This window comes from Engystomops pustulosus, chromosome 7 (assembly GCF_040894005.1).
Source record: "Engystomops pustulosus chromosome 7, aEngPut4.maternal, whole genome shotgun sequence".
Classification (NCBI taxonomy): domain Eukaryota; kingdom Metazoa; phylum Chordata; class Amphibia; order Anura; family Leptodactylidae; genus Engystomops; species Engystomops pustulosus.
Window position 1 is genome coordinate 33167896 of NC_092417.1, and position 22361 is coordinate 33190256.

The 22361-nt window shown below is 43.6% G+C and overlaps 1 protein-coding gene across 1 annotated transcript in view; it reads right to left on the bottom strand.

Annotated features, from left to right (window-relative positions):
- Positions 1-22361, bottom strand: part of SCFD1 (sec1 family domain containing 1) — a 57325-nt gene that overhangs the window by 26287 nt on the left and 8677 nt on the right. Inside the window, exons 7-14 of the mRNA XM_072115407.1 lie at positions 21567-21656; positions 19152-19207; positions 18845-18930; positions 17388-17487; positions 10372-10511; positions 9238-9328; positions 7706-7779; positions 6826-6907 (exon numbers count right to left, since the gene is read on the bottom strand). Coding sequence (XP_071971508.1) covers positions 6826-6907; positions 7706-7779; positions 9238-9328; positions 10372-10511; positions 17388-17487; positions 18845-18930; positions 19152-19207; positions 21567-21656 — 719 coding nt within the window. The remainder of the gene's footprint in view (positions 1-6825; positions 6908-7705; positions 7780-9237; positions 9329-10371; positions 10512-17387; positions 17488-18844; positions 18931-19151; positions 19208-21566; positions 21657-22361) is intronic.

Genomic DNA, 22361 nt, shown 5'->3' on the forward strand with positions numbered 1-22361 from the left:
TGTTTCAGCCAAGAATAAAGACAGGGGCTTGTTTGTTGAGATCTTTTAACCTGCCGGGGTGTTACGAGACACAGACACTGACTTAATCAGCTCATGTGCCAGCGAGCTGCCAGTACACCCCAGAGGAGCTGATTGATGGTCAGTTTCCTTAGGACGATGCTAAACGCAGATGGAATATGAGCAGCAGGGACAGAGCTCACATATCACGAGCGGCGTATGAAGACTTCAGAGTCTGGGCCAAGAGAATCTACAAGCGCATTGCTGTGTGGAAGTGTCTAAACAGACAGCCGTCTTAATTCGCACAGTTAACCTTACGATTAATTACATTTTATGGAGCAGATACATAGCGCGGTAACTTGCAGAGGAGACAGAGTGCTATTCACAGGGCTGGAGCGCATCTCCAAAGGAAAAGTCACAATATGGCCTCTCGCCTTCTAATCCTTGGAATACTTTGTCTTCCGACACATACTTACAGCGTCCGGACTAACTGCTCTCAACATGGGGATTATCTCGTATAAAATGTAACGTCTCTTATCACAAGATTCTGACGCATTTTTCAATAACGTGAAGTTTATGTTTCTACGGAATTAAACGTTCGGTTTATTCCAGGGCTAATCTTCAAGCTTCACATTCTTAGAGAATTATGTGGGTTTAAAAATAATGGTTCGTAAAGTTCAACCTTTCACAATCAATTATGGATTATTAATTGTAATTAATTTAGCTCTTAGTTATTACATAAGTACAGGTATGTGGTTATCTACCATTACACTATACACTACGGCATTACAAAGTTGAGTTAATCTTTGTGTAAAGGACCCTTCCTTACACCGACCAGTAGTGATCTGTGGACCCATAGGGGTTTGCAGAGTTCAGTCGGACCTCAAACAAAAGTTCGGTTCTGGTACCTAAACACACACCACTAACACCAGCAATGATCGTGGCTGTTAACCCTTTAAATGCCTACAGCAAAACTGTGATTTAATTGGGGAGCGCGAATCCTAGGAATAGTGGTGGTGCGCGCCAACGCCAGCATCGTTCGCAGGTGTTGCCGGTGGAGAAGAGCCTGAAAGACTATCCAAAACTTCTGGCTGAAGCCTGGATTCAGGTCCCGAACCTGAAATGTTCGGCACGGTCCCAAACATTACGGTTAAGGACAAATTATCGGTACCAACAAGCCAAAGGGTTGCAAGTCTTGACTTTTAGGCTCCACCATCCACTAAAACTTTTAACGTGAGACAATTAACATTTTATAGACAATTATCTCGGCCATCCCATACATACATTTGAATTGAATTAACTATTAAAAGGACATCTGCCATCAGTTTAGTGATGATAGATGTGTCCTAGTAAGAAGTTCCTCAGGACTTCTTTTATTATAACTCTATATATAGAGTTATAAAAGTTATGCAAATCTGCCAGTGGGCTTGGGCTACATCACCCGAGCGCCTCAGGGAGCCTCGTATTTTAATGTATGCGCACCTCCTGTACTGCCCACCGCCATCTATGCACTTGGGGGGAGCGGAACTGGGTGAGGTCCGGGTGTTATGGGGCGTGTGTGCATACATTAAAATACTCGGCTCCCTGAGGCGCTCGGGTGATATAACTTTTATAACTCTATCTTTATGTAGTGTTATAATAAAAGAAGTCCTGAGGAACGATGTTACGGTTGTAGTCTGCTGTGAGTATAATGTGTATGTAAGTGCATCGGTATCCCTTTCGGTTGTGACAATATGCCTGAGCATCGTGTACAAAAATTTTTTCCCTAGGGCAGTGATGGCTAACCTATGGCACTGGTGCCAGAGATGGCACTCAGAGCCCTTTCTATGGGCACTCAGGCCATCACCAGAGAGGACTCTAGGTATCTTCCTGCAGTCCCAGACAGCCCAGGACTTGCTGTGCACATAGCTATTTTAAAGTGACAGCTGTACCTGGGACTATTTTCTGCTTTATTGGTGCCTCAGGTGCTGATATCAATGTGACAGAGAAGGGAGTATAAATCACAAATTACATTTCTGTGTTGGCACTTTGCAATAAATAAGCGGGTCTTTGTTGTAGTTTGGGTACTCAGTCTCTAAAAGGTTTGCCATCACTGCCCTAGGGGATCAATAAAGTAAAATATCAGATCATATACAGTTAACAGTTTGGTGAGAGTGATATGACAAAAACACCATCTAGTAAAATAATACTTTCAGAATGTGTACAAAAGCCACACAAAAGATGGATGGTGTTATATTGAGCTTTTACCAAAAAGAGGACATTTAACAACTCCAACTCTTGGCATAATTTAATAGGTGCCACTCTACCAGTCCCCAAAAAATTGCACACAATTTATTAGTCTTTTCTTGCTCCTACCTTTCCTGAGCAAACACTGCCAGTAGATTCACTGCCGATTTTCCTTTCGCGTCAGGTAGGCAGTGCGTTACTGATCAGAACCGCCCACTTGACAGTATAGAGCACTGGCATATTCAACTTTAAAGCTGAATCAGAAATGTCTATCAGAAATGTCTATGGGAAATGCTGGGGGGAATAGTGTAAAATAAAAAATTCCACGTGCACCCGAATCTTAAAGGATACAAAAAGTAGCTGTATGTAGTGAAATCCTTACTTTGGTGGCAATATAACCTACATCTCTTGTTCTATCATCCCCAGAAAATTTATAAAAGAAATTTCTCAGCTTATCATTTACGGATAGCTTTGGTATATGCAAAAAAGAAAAACTCCTGGAGGATCGGAGCATTTTCCCAGCAGTTTGCTGACAAGGTAACATTAAACATCTGGAAATGCTGAAAAGAATAGCACAAGCCACATGTAAGTGTTAGGAACAAGAGATTAGATACTACACATTTCCTTTAAAGGAAGACGAGCCAAGAGGCTTAGCAGGGGGTCAGTTTCTTCATGGGTTACTATAGAAGTTCATTAAATATGTATTTAGGTTATTACAATTTTTCTTACACCTTCTACCAGTGATGACCAACAGGTGAAAAGAACAATGAGACTAGTAAAAACATTAAATTGGGGGTCACATAAGGAGGATATGTTACAGCTACCCTTGTCATTATACCCTATGTGGACAGCAGGGTAAAACCCTCAATGCTAGTCACTGGTTGGCACAGATCGTGTGTGCGCAAATAACCCAGACTATTATTTAGGGGACTAAAGATTTTCTCACCTGTCTCCGTTAACATACTGTCTCCGTCTGGAGAAATCAAGGTTTAATCAATAGAGGCGAAAGGGCTTTTTTTTTTACTATGAGAACTGTCAATCTGTGGAAAAGCCTTGCTCAGGCGCTGGTCACAGCAGGGACAGCAGAGAGAGTCAAGAAGGGTCTAGATGCCTTTTTACACCTAAATAACATTGATGGTTATGTTATATAGAATGGTTTCCCATGAATCTCTTCCTCATCCAATCCCTTCCCATCCTTGGTTGAACTTGATGTCTTTTTTCAACTATATAAACTATTATACATGGACAAACTACAGGCAGCCCCCGGGTTAAGTACAAGGTTCTTTAGGCTTGTTCTTAAAGTTGAATTTTTATGCAAGTCGGAACTGTTATATTGTATAATTGACCCTTTGACAATTGGATTTTTAAACTTTTTGGTGTTTTGGGACCAAGGATTACATTACCTTACAGCTGATCATTACAGCCTGGGACTAAAGTAACATCCAGAAAGCTTCACCAGAGGTCAGAGGGGTCTGTGTTACTAGGGGTCGTCTGCAAGTCTGGTGTCCTCAAAAAATATTACTGGTTTACCGATGAAAAAAATCTCCTTCAATGTCATGTAAAAGTCTGATCAACAAGCATCTTGGTTACTAAAGAACTAAAGATTTTACCTTTTATAGGTAAATGGCTGAGATTTCACATAAAAGGGGGAATCTAGAAAGCACATTTCATACCCCTACCTGAGGGGGCTAGTAGTTTAAAGGAAACCCATCATCTAAATCAATCATAGATCCAGGCACCATGACTGTGGTAATCTTCTTATATTTGTTATCCATGGCTCCTTTTCTTTTAAAATCAACTTTTACAATTATGTTTATGAGCTAGAAGGGCTCCTTGGGGGTAATAGCAGAGCCCCTCAGTGTTGTAGCTTCACCTTCAGCACTTCATCTGCCTGATGTAATCTCACTGCAGAAGAAAGTTTCAGCACACAGTGGGAGAGGGGAAGGGCTCCTGCACAGTGTAACAGCCTGTGAATCTGTACACCCTTCTAGCTCATTATCACCATTTTAAAAGTTGATTTTAGAAGAAAGGATGCCATGAATAACACATTTTACCACAGCCTTGATCCCTCTGGTTTATCATGATGGATTTTGATGGTAGATTTCCTTTAATGGGATAATCTCTGATGACAGTGTCCCTTTAAGGGTGCTACCACCAAAGTGAGACAGACAATCCATCTTTGCACATACCATAAAGACATCATGCAATTAATATTAATTGCTGGGATTTCCAAACGAGAGGGCTGCAGCAATCTGGAGATTATAGAGTCTGGACTCCCGAGAATATCTCATCCATAGCAACATCATTAAATCATGTAACATGTTATAACAGATGAACATGCTCTAGACCGCAAGAGGTTAAATATCAAAACAATCGCTGCTAAAATGATTTTCATCTCTTCGGGGATCTTATTCAGGTTTTGTTTTCACCAGAAATTGGAAACGGCAAAACGTTCCCTCTTTGGAAACATCATTTTCCACAATAACGTCATCCTCAATCTGTTTGACAAACAAATTAGCTTCGGCTATAACTTATAATCTGCAAAGAGCGAGAATGGATGAGGATGTGCAATTAGAGCGGAGACACTTCATAAGACGAGCGGCTTCTGGAGTGGGGAGACGTGTGCGGCCTCCATAGTATCTGGCAGCACAGAGCCTTATATCATCTGTCTCTCATTGCTGCACTCATCCCGCTGTTATCATATCCAAAACCCCTGACTTATGGCTCCTGAGGAGGCGGAATCATCCATGTTTCCTTCCTTCTCCTCTTGTGATGGTTCAGGGAATCCCAATAACAAGCAGTAAATATGTGATAACTATGACCACATCAGTACTGTACAGTGCCCACCGGTCCACATCATCCAGTGGATTTATGGCGGTACATACTTAAAGTGGTTTTCCCAAAAAACAAGTTAGGCTCTATCCTGTGGATAGGGCCTAACTTGCTGATTGGTGGGGTCTCAGTGATGGGAACCCCACAGATTACGAGAACGGGGGTCGGACGTATCCCAGTTGGACCCCTCATTGCTCCCCGACATGAACTGAGAAGTCGGTCTCTCATGGTCGGACTGCCCCGTTACTTAATGCTGTATTCTCCGTGCTGAGGGAGTAGGGGGCAGCGAGACAGTGTAACAGTCTATTAAGCCAAATCACAGAAGGCCTAGGCTCATTAGCATCATTTTGAATGTTGATGTTAGAAGGAAGGAGGCTATGGTTAATCCACTTCATGTTTTTGTGAAGTTCTTTGTCTGGGGACAAGTTCTAGAATCGTGTTTACAGCTGACATTATACAGCGATTCTGACTTTTGTCCTCAATTTGGGACCGAAGCACAAACATTGCCTTTAAATTCTACAAATGGAATTCTCCAAAAAATGTAATTCTGTGGATTCCTAACCCATAAAAGTAAACCAATTTATGATGCAGATTAAGATAAGATTAAGATTTGTTAAAATTCCAAAGGGGGCACTTTTGCCAACTAATAGTATCAACCATAAAATCAGCTTTTTTGGTGCTGTGGTCCCCTTGGAGCTTTAGTAATGAATTGTCAAAACGTAACCACTGAGGCCAGTGAGTGCATAGCATACAGCAGGGACAGGGCCGACAGAGAACAGAGAGACCTCTCAGATCTTGGGGACCTGCAGGATTTTTCTAAGTCCTTTGGGTTTTTGGCAATGCAGTCAATGCACCTCACCGGGAGTACAGTGCTAGAATCACAGAATCCTTTATTTGACCCTACACTCCGTTGATGTGAGGATGAAAAGAAAGTAGGTTTTCCAGCTCTAATAAGGTTGTGAATCCTGTATGCTGTATAATATACTATTATGAATGCTGTATAATATATAGTAAAACAGTTAAAAGGGGCAGATTTATCAAAAGCATCCAAAGTTGGACTAGACACTCTTATTCTACACCAGATTTATCAAAGTGTCTGCTGCTGAATGATAGTTTGAGACTAGTCTACTTTGCACCTTCTGTTAGGCTACATTCACACGAACGTATGAAGGACGTATATACGGCGTATATATGTCCCCCATACACCGCAATGGCCACACGGTGCCGTATGGGAGTGGTATATGACGCTGGGCCCTATGTTACTCTTTGGAGAGGGTCGGGGGTGAGTGGCGCTCTCCCCATCCTCCTCTCCCCGATGTCTGCCCGCCGTACTACGGTACGCAAGGCATACATCGTGTGAATGTAGCATTAGTTGGCCTAGTTTACAACAGAAAGCTGGAGCAAAATTTGGCACATTACCATTATTTTGTGCACAATGGCCGTTTGCCACAAAGCCACACCCCTTTGTCTTAAAAGTGACTGAAACCCTCTAAATCCCTAACCTAGATAAATGTGGCGTAAACAGTTTTTCGGGGAATTATGGGGTAGGAGAACCTTATCCTGCTCCAGTGTTGTGGTGCGTGTCACTCCTGTCTGGGCCAAAAGTTTGGGGGTCATAATACTTGCTACATTATGTAAGCAATTATCAAATTGTGCCCATCACCACATAGATCTACACTGCTCCAAGGAGGATTTAATAGTATTTGAGGTTTCTCATTATATAAAAAAAAAATTAAAAATTAGTAGCAAACTGATCAACTATTCACTGACCTTGATGTGCTCCAAAACGGCAGTGGCCACATTAGTATGTAGATCTATGAGCCTCTTCTTCTCTAGAAGCTCTGGAAGAGAGCTGTAAGCACAGGAAGAAAGTCATACATTTCATAGATATTTCATACAATATAAAAACATTATATTTTAAAGAAAATCTACCATTTGTTTTTATGCATTGGGAACCAAACATACCTTAAGAATGCTGTAGCTATATTGATACAGAAACGTATCTTGTTTAATCCCTGATCCGAGTGGTTTTGCTCAAAAAAACAATTATAAAATTCAGGACCTTTCGAAAGCTGGGTGCAGAATGGCTGCCATACATAAACACACAATACAGAGCTTCCTGAACTGTATAGACAGGACTTATCAGCCTGAGCTGGATGACTCATACACTGCAAATAGGGGGATGGTGCAGCGATTGATTACTTTTGCCTGGCAGGGACAACACACTGATTCTCTGGAGTGGTGCATAATTAGGTTAAAAGGAAATGTGCCGGGGCAGTCACAGGAGTGACAGAGCCTAATTATCGTAATTTAGTAAAAAAAAAAAATTCAGCCAAACCGCTCAGTTTAGGGATTAAACAAGATATGTTTCTGCATCAGTGTAGCTACAGCAAGGTATGTTTGGTTCATAATGCATAAAAGCAAACGGTAGATTCCCTTTAAGAGTTTCCCAAACATGTAAATATACAATCCCAGGCAGATGTAATAAAAGTGGGGTTTATGTTAACAACCCCGAAAATAGGCATTGCTGATAAATCAGATTATGTGAAATACATTTCTGCAGCCATATGGTACAGTAGTGTGTTAAAAACCTGATTAAAACATTATAAAATTTTTCGCTTATACCTGCCATCAAAAAGCCAGCACTTACCTGACAGCAGACGTGAGTTTTGCCGTGTTGTCTGACAACATACTGATCGCACCTTCATCTTCACCTTCCAAACCCTGAGACAGAACAACATCATTAGGACGAGTAGATGTGTGCATTAAACATGCTATTCAGCTACATCTTGGAGCATAAATAAACTATATAATACTTATAAATGTAATAAATAAGGACAACGGCATGACCAGCAACAACTGGAACCCCATAATTTGTTCTAAAAGTCAGACACAGTCAGACATTGACCAGCATTTTATAGATGAGTCCTGTATAACATTTAGAGAGGATGTCCAGGACTGACAATTAATTACTTATGGTAAGTCATGGTAAGGAAATAGGTGGTGGTCTGATACAAATGGCAATGTCCCATTCAAATTAGATGAAAATTAGCCAATGGAAGCCAATTAGGCAGTGGAAGATATTGGGGAAGACATGGATTAGGCAAGCTGGATTTCATTTACCCGAACCTTTAGTATTTAGTAACAAGCGACTCTCAAAGAGGTATGGCGACAGCTCCCTCCTTCAATTCCAAGGACTTTCGGGCAAGCTGCTGGTACAAGTGGGCATTCCCCAGGTTACATACAAAATAGGTTCTTTAGGTTTGTCGTTAAAGAGGTGTTCCCATTTCGGCAAATTAATTTTATTGTTTGTATTATAAAAAGTCAGACAATTTTCCAATATACTTTCTGTATCAATTCCTCACGGTTTTCTAGATCTCTGCTTCCTGTGATTCTATAAAAATCTTCTATGTTTACGCCCAGTGGATAGAAATCTGTACATGGTCACACAGGTGCACGGCACGTTATAACACTGACATCTGATTACTCTGTGATATAACGAGCCGTGCACCTGTGTGACCATGTACAGATTTCTATCCACTGGAAGTAAACATAGAAGCTTTCTATAGAATGACTGCAAGCAGAGATCTAGAAAACCATGAGGAATTGATACAGAAAGTATATTGGAAAATGTAACTTTTTTAATACAAACAATAACATTAATTTGTTGAAATGGGAAAACCCCTTTTAGTCGAATTTGATCAACAATAAAGCTTCATTACAGACACCTGACAGCTGATCATTGCAGCCCAGGACTAAAGTAACATCCAGAGAGCTTTACTAGAGGTCACAGAGGGCATAGTGGGTCAGATCCGGAACAAGCCGCCGGTGTTTTGCCATAAATTAACGCAAAACACAGGCAAAGTGGTGCGTGTGGCACCGGCCTGAGGGTTATCTGTAAGACTAGACTGCTGTTTGGGAGATAGATGTTCAATAGGAAGTTTTCTTATCACTCTTCTCTATAAAGTTAGTCTTTAACCAAAAATAGGGTAACATCTGAAGTCACTGGGACCACATGCTGTGTCTTCCATTAGAAGTCAAAGTCATGATGCAAAAAAAAAAAATCAAACAAAAAAATATCATTTTTAGTGGAACAGTCATTTCGTTTGTATCAGCAATATCGTAAAAAGAGACCATGATGTGATTTTCTGTACATTTCTCATGGTGGTAATAATCCTTTACCATGATGGTTTTCAGTCTTTTCACTTCATCCTCTTGGTTGCGGTAAGATTCCAGCTCCTGCTGCACTGATTCAGCAACTTCAGGAAACGGACTGCGGAAAAAAAATAGGTGCTTTGGTCTGGGCAGTACACAATTCGTAATACAAGTTATCTGGTATTCAAGAGCTGGGTGTCTATGGTTATCTTAAAGGGGTTGTCCGGAAGTTGAAAAAACATGACTGCTTTCTCAAAAAAGAAAAGCCAAAACCATTTTAGGTGTGATGCTGTTTTTGGAAGAAAGCAGCCATGTTTTTCAATATCCGGACCACCCCTTTAAAGGACATCTACGACCAGATTATCGTTACCTCTAGGGGATGATGGAACAGGTTCCAGCTAAATACAGGGCTCTGAGAAAATAAGGTTATAAAAATATGTAAATTAGCATGAGGCACTCAATCTCTCCTCACCCAAATTCCTCATGGCGCCTCCACACATTAATTATGTACGCCCCCTGGCTTCTCATTATTCACCCCTCCGTCCGGCCCCGCTATCATCTCCTAGAGGTAAGGAGCATCCAAAATAGGACAGTCTACCACCGGTAATCTGGTAGTAGATGTCCTTTAATATTATTTTAAAAATGTTAATAACCACATTATTTTCCAATAACATATTCATCTATTTAAAAACCATTCTGATCTGCGGTAGAAATCCAAATGCTGGCACGGGTTGCACCCCTATTATAGCCATGTGTCAGCGGTCTGCTATATGTAGCTAAAGCAAACCTTAATTATAATAAACAATAATTCGATGTCAATGTAAGTCAATGTCTGACCTTGAGCCTTCAAATCGGACTCAGGACATCAGCTAAACCACATATACCCTCTGTATTAATTTTTGCCCATCCATATTACAGAGTAGGGTTTAGGTTAGCTTGCTGGGATGTCTTCAAAATAGTTATTCCAAGAAAAATCCCAAGTGTGTCCAATAAAATGTAACAAAGCCGAACAGTGTCCAGCTAAGAAACAGTAAATCGTACAGAAATTCCTGTTTCAAGGCTCTTTAATAGGTCAGACATTGATTTTATGGGTGGCTACTCATAGGTAGAGGACCTATAAGTTGTAAGGCAGATATATATATATGTGTGTGTAGAATTTACCTTCCTTTGTGCTTTTGCCAGAATTTATCAGCCACCGTTAAATCATAGGACTTCATGTTCTTCTTCTTGGGCCGGGCACCGGACGGGCTGCTTTCCACTGCTGGAGCCTCTTCCAGGTTTACTCTGTTTAAGTGAAAGTCCTGCAGGTACATGTAAGAGGGTCCAGTTATTTTATATCTGGGAAAAAAACTTATTGATGACCTTAATATCAGATTGGTGAGAGCTCTTCCTACAATACAGATTGAGACAGTAAGTAGTGGTCCCATAAAGTTACTGTGGTTTAGGTCCCATTTATGTCATACGATAGGAGCTAAGCTGCAGTGACTAAGTTTAACCACTACACAGATGATGGAGTCTGCTTGCCATCCGATTCTGTGTGTATCAGAGATATAAGTTTTGACTGCACACTGATCTTTTATTAAAGAAAAACCCTTTAAGCACAAGATTACTCATACAAATACTGAATTTGTATGGAAGTCAGAACTGTATATTTTATCATTTTAAGTCCAGCCAAAAATGTGTGACAATTGGATTTTAAAAATGTTTTGTTGTCATAAGAACCAGGATTAACACTAAAGCTTCATTACAGACGCCTGTGATAACTGTTACAGCTGATCATTGTAGCCTAGGACTACAGTACAGTAAGTTACCAACATCCAGAGGTCCGATTGTAACTAGGGGTCATATGTAAGTCGGGTGTTAAGTAGGGGACCTCCTGTACTCTTCTACCTCCTCATATACATGCATGCTTATTTCCATAGGTAAATGAGAACCCTGTGTCCTGCACTGTTTACATGCAAACCATGTGCTACTCGTTTCCGATTGTCGTGAAAAGGCCAAGCTTTACCCCGACCCAAAAATTCAAATACAGGATGTGAAAGTGGCCTCATGCAATGCCAGAGGGGGGATAAATGAGGAGCACAGTGAAGCTACATTACTTATAAAAAAAATGTTCAAAAATACAAAAATTTGATGGAAAAGAAGTGACGTTCCTGCAATAATTTACATAAAAATGGAAATCAGAGATGTCAGAACTGTAAGAAACTATGCACCTTGTCAGGTTCTATCCAGTAATAGGTTACACATTCACATGGACATGTGCAGCTTCCCAGCAATGTTCTCCCTGTGACTTCCATATCCTCCATTTCTCCCCGTGCTCCTTGTGGATCGTGCATAGCTCAGCCCCGTCTGATGTCTTGGTAACACTCATCCTAATGCTGCTTAACATGCGGAGAATAAACACCTGAGGAGGATATGCTCCCTGTCAGCTCCAATCCCATGTCTGGTGCGTTAGCTGGCGCAGGGTGCCCTGTTCCAATAACCCGACCACAGAAAAACAAGAGCCGGGCTACAATGTTCCGCACACATGAAGACAGATGCAAATTACTACAAAACGCTTAATCCTTTTACACAGTAAATAACCTCTTAGCCCGCAGGAATCATTTTTTCCACTTTTCCCTCAGGGCGCAAAGCACAGCCGCCTGCACAGCGCAGCATCATGGAGCCATAAAACGCTGTGTTAACTAGAAAGGATCCAAATGTGCAGATTTACAAACAATGTCTGCAGTAATATATATATATGATGGGTCTGATGGTCACCACTTGCTTTTAATATAGTAAATATATAAAAGAAATACAATAGATAAACTTGTGAATCGTCACTGGATAATAAAATGTGAACACATCTCTATGTGAGTCTTATTAAAGGGAACCTGTCACCAGGAACCTCATTACCACTAAAGACCGGTTGTATAAGTCCATCACACCTGCACTGCACACCTGCCTTTCTGCTTTCTCTAAGCATTTCCATTGCAGTAGAATTGTGTGTTATAACTTACCTTGCACCCTGACCGAATCCTCTGTGTAGTCCCAGGGGTTGGGCTTTGGTTTGGATGCATTAAAAAAAAAAAAAAAAAAAAAAAACAATGACTCCTCTGCTCCAGCCCCCACCTTTATGGTCCTGAACAGCTCCTCCCCCTCAGATATCAGCTTAGCGGGCAATGAGCTTTGTAAAGGAGCAGAAAGGAGGAGCTGTACAGGAGCACGAAGGTGGGGGCCAAAAGCTGAGCTGTCTGCATCACAGACAAGTAGCATGTTGTTTTTTTAAATGCATCCAAACAAAGCCCAACCCCTGGGACTACACAGATGATTCTGTCAGGGTGCAAGGTAAGTTACAACACACAATTATATTGTAATGCAAATACTTAGAGAAGGCAGGAAGGCAGATTTGCACTGCAGCTGTAATGGGCTTCTGCAACCTGTCTTTAGTGAAAATGAGGTCCCTGGTGACAGGTTCCCTTTAAATAACCATCCCATTGCACGCAACTTACAATTTTAGTGCATGATAAAGTGGTTAAAAAAAACCTCCGTCAAACACAATCCCTGCCAGTTACTAGTGACTTATAGAATTGATTCATCGATGATGAGTGGTTTCTAAGTAGGCAAATTCGACCCGATTTCCTGGACTCAATGGAGTGTGTGGATCTGGACTCCTAGCATGATCCCTCCAGACTAATATGATCCTTCCTCCCCATGGAACTAATATACTGTACTAAAATCATATTTCCAGTATGGAACCATAGTCCAGCAGGACTTCATAGATGACTAAGAAAGAATGAACTCGCTTCCCGAAGCAATGTTCAGCTCAAGAAAACTGAACGACTCAGGGACCAAGTTACCAAGAGTGAATTCACCCAGGGAACCCATGCTATGGGGCGTCAATTTGCCGGATTGGCGATTCGCCTGCCAGTCCTGCAATACGTCCAGGTTGCACGGCCGAACCCAAACTAAAACGAAGCTCAGCTCTAATTTTAGCTTTAGTTTTAACATCCCTACAAGAGTACACTTGTGATGCTATAATCTGGTAACACAGACATAATAAGAAGCAGAAAACAAAATCGGGTCGGGAAATAAGTAGGTAAAGGAACACTCCAGTCCCAGCTAATTCATAGAATAATACATGGTGCAGGGTCAGAAGGGAGGAGCAGGACTTGTATTCCTAGAACCCAGAGTCCTGCTCCTCCCTTCAGGACCTGCACCAGGTATAATTCAATGAATCAGCTGTGACTGGTGTGTTCCTTTCATTGTGAGGGTCAATAAAACAGCACACCAAGTTACATGGACACGTTCAGTGTATACTCCAGGAAAGCTCCCGGCGTATACATAGACACATACTAGCAGGAAGGGGCTCGCTTTTTGCCTCTGTGTCCACAGTTTATGTTGGATCCTGCAGGAACAAATAATGGGAAGACGCAGCATGAGGGTGTCTTCCCTCCCGCTGAGCAACATATATAGTCAGCGGAGGTCATAAAAGTCTGGGGAGGGACGGATGCAACGTACCGCACACACCCCCGGCCCCCACTGAGTGTACACTGTGGGAGGTCCCAAGTGGTGTAGCTGTCCATATAAAACAGTGATACTACTGGGAAAACCCCCCAAACATTGGCAGCAGTGATTCCCTCCTCCTCTTGATTTCAGGAGAACGAATCCCAATCTATGAACACTGTTTTATGTCTCAGTTGTAAGGATACAGTGGGATTCCCGATGTGTCCTTACAAAGGAGGTCTAAAATGTGGAGGTAATGTAACCTTACCTTTCATCATGCTGGGACCCCTACCTAGCAGAGGGTTATCCTCCATACTGTGAACACAAGGGACAGCACTTTAAAGTGCAATAAAAGCGGGAGGAGAGCATCAGCAACCAACAGGACAACAGATGTCATATTTAAGACCCTCTAAACGGTTATTTTGCTCAAACCTTCCACTTTTCCATTGCACCCGCTTTGATAACTCTCCCACTATCTGTCTAACTTCTGGAAACTGTGGGGCAAATGCAGAAAAGTAAACGTATCATTAGTACCTTCCATTATGTCATGGTCCCTGGGACAAAACGCACTGTCCTGCAGAATGCACCCAGTATAAACACGGTAAACAAACATGGAAGATCCTGTCAACAGCCATTGAAGGTAGAACATTTCTCACACCATCGGAAATGTTTCATTGATGTTCCTGTGAATAATATTTGGATGATCGGTGCAGCCCCCCTCCCCGATGCCAGAAATATACAGAAATTAAGTCTAGTGTTTGATTGGCAGAAACTAATGAAGTGTGTTTTGGCCCTCGTGCCACTGACAGAGACAGGTTTATAACCAGGAGGCCTCTTTCATGGTTTGGATGTTTTGATACAACTTACTGAAATAGTTGTGTTCGTTCCAACTCTTGTTTACATCCAGGGAGTAGTAACCTATACAGACCTGAGGGCTTCAGCCTTGACTTCAGGTGGATAGCGCTTACTACATGGACACATTGTAGGAAACTACCTGGAAAGGGGGAAAATGTATGTGCCGTAGCGTTTTAGGTTTGTAAGATTATATAGATTGAATAACACTGGAGCAAATCCACAGCTCAGAGAAGTCTCATTATTTCTACCCCTGGTCGTAAACATCGAGCAGACATCTTGGAGATAAATGGAGACGGCATTTCTAGAGATGAGTGAATCATCCAAGATTTGATTAGCAATAGCTCCGGATTTTTTAAACGATTCAGTTCCAATCGGAATCCATTCGGTCCAAGCCTATGTTGCTCCAATTGTTACCCCGGGATTTTTCATGAAAAGCTAACGCATGTTGTAAATTTAAAAAAAATATTGTCCACTCACCCGCCCCCCCCCCCCCCTAAACATTAACGAGTCACTATTTTAATAGATTTGTCCAATATGAAGAAGAAAAGATTCAGATTAAATTTGGTGCTAAAAAAACGGCAGATTCATCCCAATCTACAAACCAATGGATAGATTTGTCCGTAACGGGCCGGCTCATGTCTTCATACGCTATATAGACTTCTGGATAAATTCTTAACATGTGTAAAATTGTATGGAGTATAGGAGGTGCTTCATGCATCATACAAAAGGACCCAAGACCAAAGAGAGAACACATGCAAGCTCATATAATCGTGTTTTAATATGGCTACATTTTATTTTTTTATGATAGACTGTTTACCATACAAAATCCTTAAGAAGGTAATTTCCTTAATACAGAAATGATAGAAAGCGGATTCTAGCAATTTCATTACTGCAAATTTTTTCTTAATATTGGGAGACATTCTGAGGGTTTCTGAACCAACTATAAGTACAGCTTAAGGGAACCCGTCAGGGCGCTTTGGGGCACTAAACTATTTACAGGTCCTAATGTGCTGGTGGCTTAGGGTCCCAAATTCACCTGTAGGAACTTTAACGTGGGCCCATAAAAAATAAAAAGTTCTGCTTGGCGCCTGTGCATTCTGACAAGTGAACTCGGCATAGTACGCCCGAGCTTCACTGTGAAAGCGCCGTGGGTACTGGACATGTGCGGTGAAGCAAGCTAATTATCCGGGCATCGCACACTGATGTGCCTTATCGAGGTGAGCATAAAAGTTTATTTTTTACGTTTTTAACACACCCACAGCCTTCATACAGATCATAAGGACCTGCACTTGGCTTAGGGTCCCAGGTCATCCACTATTTAGGAATCAAAGTTTATACGGTTGTCCTCATTATATTAGATTAGATACACTCAACAAAGAATTGTTTCACTGAATAAGCTACTCAAAGGATTGATAGGTCTTTATTATATTCTACAATCCAGAAAACAAGTGTTGAAGCAGTCATCTAAATGCACCTTCTGCTTCCTAATGCCTGTCAAGAGACTCACAGATTGGCAAAACCTAAGCTGAACAATAAATGTGCTCATCACCCCATTCATCATACGGGAGAACACGCCAAAGTGTCATCTGTTTTTTTCCTTAGTACAGTATAGGATTTCAGCCTACACTCGACGGCTGGAGACCTCTTGTGGAAGGAACCAGCGGAAACCTACCATCAGGGGCACTAATAATTTTACTTAAAAAAAAGCATTGGGCTGCCACGAAATACAGGAACCTGCTACCTTTCTAGGTAGATGCTTTTTTTAGTAAAACTTTTAGTGCTCCAGATCTCTATAAAAAGTTCAATATACAAATTTTCATTTGGCTACTGGGGCTTGGAGTAGCTGCACCATGGATCGGGAGCTATAGCTACTCCACACCCCAGTAGCCTCTTTCAATCCATTCTTCAGGCAAGTCTTCCGGCACAGAGCGCTGTAGCTGTGAAGCCAGAGTTCTGCGCTTGTGCATCAGCTCCAGCTTCGCAGACAAGTGCGCGCAGAAGACTGCAGCAGGTAGGTGGGATGGAAAGAAGCTACTGGGGCGTAGAGTAGCTGTAGCTCCCGCTCCGCGGAGCAGCTATTCCAAGCCCCAGTAGCCTCCAAAGAAAATTTGCATTTTGATAAGATAAACTTTTTACATAGGTCTGGTGCACTAAAAGCTTCACTTAAAAAAAAAAATATGGGGCTGCCACCGCATCTACCTTATTAGGTAAAGCCTATAGATTCAAGGAAGAATTATTTGAGAGAGATGGAATCACTGCATCCCTGACTTCTGAACATTACTTTGATGTAGTCCATGTAAATGGATGTGTTTTACTAGTTAGTTGTCAAGATGAGTGCTACATTCAGTGGCATTATTGGTAACACAATTCTTGATTGGACATTAAATCAGGGTCTCCCATTATAAACATTTATCTCTTGTCCACAGGATAGGAAATAAGGGGGAAATTTATTATACGCCGGCGTACGACAAAGGCCCTCCCCCTGCGGAAACTTCAGGATGCTGGCGCACAATTCTAGTAGCAGTGCAATTCTACACCAGGGGTTTATCACCAGTGACTGATTAAAGGGGCTCAGGCTATAGCGAGTGTGCAGGGCAGGAATGTCCCTCACTGGCCCACTTCACTGCTGGGAGCACCCCACTTCACACCCCTCCAAGACCATTTGATGTGGTATAATTTTCATTGTCTTACTAGAACCTTGCTAAAACCTAAAGTCCTCTCCTCCATTCAGGAACTGTAAGGAACTTTCTTAAGCATCTCTACAGAGATTCCAAGTCTGTATTGCAGTTTGGTCCCAGCGATACTTTTGCAGTTGCTTGTACGAGATAAAACCTTACCAGAACATCATGCACCAAGGCTTGGTATGTCCACGTGTGATGAAGAGGTGTGGAGAGGTCTATATTCCTATCCACCAGAACTAACAAAGGTCTCTGGAAGCTGAGAAAGAAACACAAAAAGGACCATAAATTGGTTTATTGATGACCATTACTTTGGAAAAGTCATTTGTAAAGCGCTATGGAATATGATGGCGCTATATAAAGATTATAATTATTAATTATATTACGTTTATTGTCCATTCACAAACTAACTGAATGGGGTCTTTGCCATGCTAGAGCAATAACCAGAGAGACTCCTGCTGTGCTATTTACCACCACTACATAATGTATTTGACTCATGTAACAATAGGTTTTTTTTTGACACAGTATCTGACACAGATTTTTTACTTTACAGGCAGTCCCCGGGTTACGTATAAGATAGGTTTAACAGGTTTGTTTTGAAGTGGAATTTGTATGCAAGTCGGAACTGTATATTTTATAATTGTAGATCCAGACAAAAAATTTTCTTGCCCGAGTGACAATTGGAGTTTCAAAATTCTTTGCTGTGATTACATGAAGGATCATCAATAAAGCTTCATTACAGACATCTTACAGCTGATCATTGCAGTCTGGGACTATAGTAACATCCAGAGAGCTTTACCAGAGATCACAATGGTCAGAGGGGTCCGTATGTAACTAGGGGTCGTCTGTAAGTCCTTAAAGGGGTATTCCGGGAATATGAACGTCTGACACAAAAACCCTTAATGATATAAATAAATGAATACAACAATACTCAATGTCATTAGTCACAAAACGGAGCTAAAATAATATGATTTTATGATTTACAAAATTTATGGCCTCTCTAAAGTAGGTGGAGTTATCACTAAGATGGCCGCCACTGGAAACTACAATTTCCATGATCCTTTAGTTCTCAGTAACTCCTCCTACCACTTATGCTCTGCTCCCAGTGATGATGTAACAGGTTTTCTTGCTCTGTTACCATAGTAATAATGTGTAACTGCCATCACCACAACACTGGTCATACTGGATGCACTGCAACCAACCGACTACAGCCAAACGTAGTGGTGATCACATGACCCTGCCCAGGCAGGTACAGGACATGTGATGTGGACATGTGACCAGCGGCCATGTTCTTTTCTGCGACGGACCGCGCAGAGGAAATTAGCGGACTGATTAAAGGGCCGGTGGCATTTTAATTCTCCATCACAGTCTATGTCACCAGCATTTTCTGCTAAGGGGAGCAAAATTTTAAATAACAACTAATTACACATTAGCTTATATTTTGAGTGCCCACTTGTATATGAATTATGCTGATTCCTGGAATACCCCTTTAAGTAGGGGACCGCCTGTACTTAAAAGGTAGGTGCAGGCTCTCACAGGTAGTAACCTAGATCGAAGGTACATAAAACTGATATCAGATGGCAATACAAACAAATCTTATCTATTGTGGTAATTACCTAAACTGTCCTGTGCCAAGGTTATCACCAGTAAACAAGCTGTTTCTGGCATCTCGAAGATTTTCACGCAACTTCTTATCCAGTTTCTAGAAAAAAAAAAAAGACATGACAGTCTTCACACAGATAGACAAAGCAAACCATTCATGTAATATAGAAGAAATGCTGAGGCAGATACATGAACAATGGCCTTGTATCTATTCAACTGTAATATATGGAAACAAAAATCAGCTCTTATCCACTAGCCCAATATTTTTGATGAGTTTACCAAATAAAGCCCAGTATATATAATCAGTAATGTCATTCTTACCACTGCTACCATCTCTGCAGCATTGCCCCTCGGACACCTGATGATGGGTACTGCCCCTGTAGAAGACAAGCAAGTTCACTGAAGTTTACATTCATGCCAATGACAAATTCACACCAACCTAGTACTAGAAAATCTATACCAAAATTATCTTTGTAGTTGGCAGCTCTCACTGAAATTTCCATCTTGCGACACAGGACTTTTATTTCAATAAATTAGGCAGAATGCACTGTATTTTTATTAGGCTCATTCTCTTTTTTTCTTCATGGTTTAAAGGAAACTGCTAATCGGCTACCTTAGTTTATTTCAGGAAAAACTTTTTGATGACTTAACCAGTAGCACACAGCCAGCCCGGCCCGCCCCCAGTAGCACACAGCCAGCCCGGCCCGCCCCCAGTAGCACACAGCCAGCCCGGCCCGCCCCCAGTAGCACACAGCCAGCCCGGCCCGCCCCCAGTAGCACACAGCCAGCCCGGCCCGCCCCCAGTAGCACACAGCCAGCCCGGCCCGCCCCCAGTAGCACACAGCCAGCCCGGCCCGCCCCCAGTAGCACACAGCCAGCCCGGCCCGCCCCCAGTAGCACACAGCCAGCCCGGCCCGCCCCCAGTAGCACACAGCCAGCCCGGCCCGCCCCCAGTAGCACACAGCCAGCCCGGCCCGCCCCCAGTAGCACACAGCCAGCCCGGCCCGCCCCCAGTAGCACACAGCCAGCCCGGCCCGCCCCCAGTAGCACACAGCCAGCCCGGCCCGCCCCCAGTAGCACACAGCCAGCCCGGCCCGCCCCCAGTAGCACACAGCCAGCCCGGCCCGCCCCCAGTAGCACACAGCCAGCCCGGCCCGCCCCCAGTAGCACACAGCCAGCCCGGCCCGCCCCCAGTAGCACACAGCCAGCCCGGCCCGCCCCCAGTAGCACACAGCCAGCCCGGCCCGCCCCCAGTAGCACACAGCCAGCCCGGCCCGCCCCCAGTAGCACACAGCCAGCCCGGCCCGCCCCCAGTAGCACACAGCCAGCCCGGCCCGCCCCCAGTAGCACACAGCCAGCCCGGCCCGCCCCCAGTAGCACACAGCCAGCCCGGCCCGCCCCCAGTAGCACACAGCCAGCCCGGCCCGCCCCCAGTAGCACACAGCCAGCCCGGCCCGCCCCCAGTAGCACACAGCCAGCCCGGCCCGCCCCCAGTAGCACACAGCCAGCCCGGCCCGCCCCCAGTAGCACACAGCCAGCCCGGCCCGCCCCCAGTAGCACACAGCCAGCCCGGCCTGCCCCCAGTAGCACACAGCCAGCCCGGCCTGCCCCCAGTAGCACACAGCCAGCCCGGCCTGCCCCCAGTAGCACACAGCCAGCCCGGCCTGCCCCCTGTAGTATACAGCCAGCCCAGCCTGCCGCCAGTAGCATACAGCCAGCCCAGCCTGCCGCCTGTAGTATACAGCCAGCCCGGCCTGCCCCCAGTAGCATACAGACAGCCCGGCCTGCCCCCAGTAGCATACAGACAGCCCGGCCTGCCCCCAGTAGCATACAGACAGCCCGGCCTGCCGCCAGTAGCACTCAGCCAGCCCAGCCTGCCGCCAGTAGCATACAGCCAGCCCAGCCTGCCGCCAGTAGCATACAGCCAGCCCAGCCTGCCGCCAGTAGCATACAGCCAGCCCAGCCTGCCGCCAGTACTATACAGCACAGCCCAGCCTGCCCCCAGTAGCACACAGCCATCCCAGCCTGCCGCCAGTAGTATACAGCCATCCCAGCCTGCCCCCCAGTAGTATACAGCCACCCCAGCCTGCCGCCAGTAGTATACAGCCATCCCAGCCTGCCGCCAGTGGTATACAGCCATCCCAGCCTGCCGCCAGTGGTATACAGCCTGGGCTCCTCTTCTGGCTTCTGCGCCTGTCTCCTTTCTTCGGTAACATCTAGCAGGGCGCGGCCATACTCCTTTCTTCGGTAACATCCTGCAGGGCGCGAGAGAAGACGGGCGCGGAAGCCAGAAGAGGAGCCGCGCGGACATCGGGAGAGCAGCGATGCGCATCCGGTCCACCGGAGTATCTAAGTTTAATATTTTTTTTGAGTATTTAAGTGCATTGACAATTTGTATTGACTCGTGTATAAGCCGAGGTGAGGATTTTCAGCACATTTTTTGTATATTTTGAGTATATACGGTAATATGATGTTGGCTATACAGTAGATGGACCTGGAAGCATGTAGCTGCTGCATCTACTGTAAGGCAATCGTGCTAAAGTTACTAAGAGACGAGCTACAAAGTGGAAAGAGCTGCTATTATTATTAATAAATAATGCCACGGATCTACACATTATTCAGTAAAGAGTTAAAATATTATAGCTTTGGTTTAATTTTAGGAACGCCTACAATCATGTTTACCACCAATAGGTATTAGAGGAAGAAGAACTCAATCAATCCCCTGCCAGAAATTACCTAGTGTGACGAAGAAGCAGAACAGACTGTCCACAATAGTATCCATGATTGTTTCCATTTCCGTGTCTGTGATGTCTGGTCTGTTCAGAGCTGAAGAAAATGTAAAACTGCCATTAATATTTTACATCACTCAATACAAACAAGCACAAGAAATAGTTCCATCCGGAATAAGTTAATTCATTTGTCCATCAAATTAAGAACGGTCTCATTGGATCTAGGAAAAAGTCATCAAAGAATTTGTGGTTTCAATGGTAATGGGTTTCAAGTATGGTAAGAGAATTCCTCACCTTCCAGAATCTGCCTTTAGGAGACATCATTCTAGTTAAATGGTTAAAGGAGTTTTCCCACGAACTAAAGTTACGACCAATCCACAGGATAGGGTCTAACTTGCTGATCAGTGGGGGTCTCAGTGCCGAGACCCCCACAGATCGCAAAAACGAGTGGTCCATCAGACCCCCTCGCCGCTCCATTAGACTTATGGAGCAGATGGCCGCGCATGACCGTTTTGCCTCATTAATCTCTATGGAACTGACAGAAATTGCCGAGCGCAGCACTCCGGAGTATAAGGAACTATCTCCTGAGTAGAAGGAAAATCTCTGGGGACAATTACTCATAGATCCAGGCACTGTGACTGTGGTAATCTTATTATATTTGTTATCCATTGCCTCCTTCCTTCTAATACAATTTTTATAATTATGCTAATGAGCCAGAGGGGCTCCAGGAGGGGCGGGGGGACTTCAAAATTGCTGTATATTTCTCCCATCCCTCCTTTATCTCAGCACATAAAGCAAATAA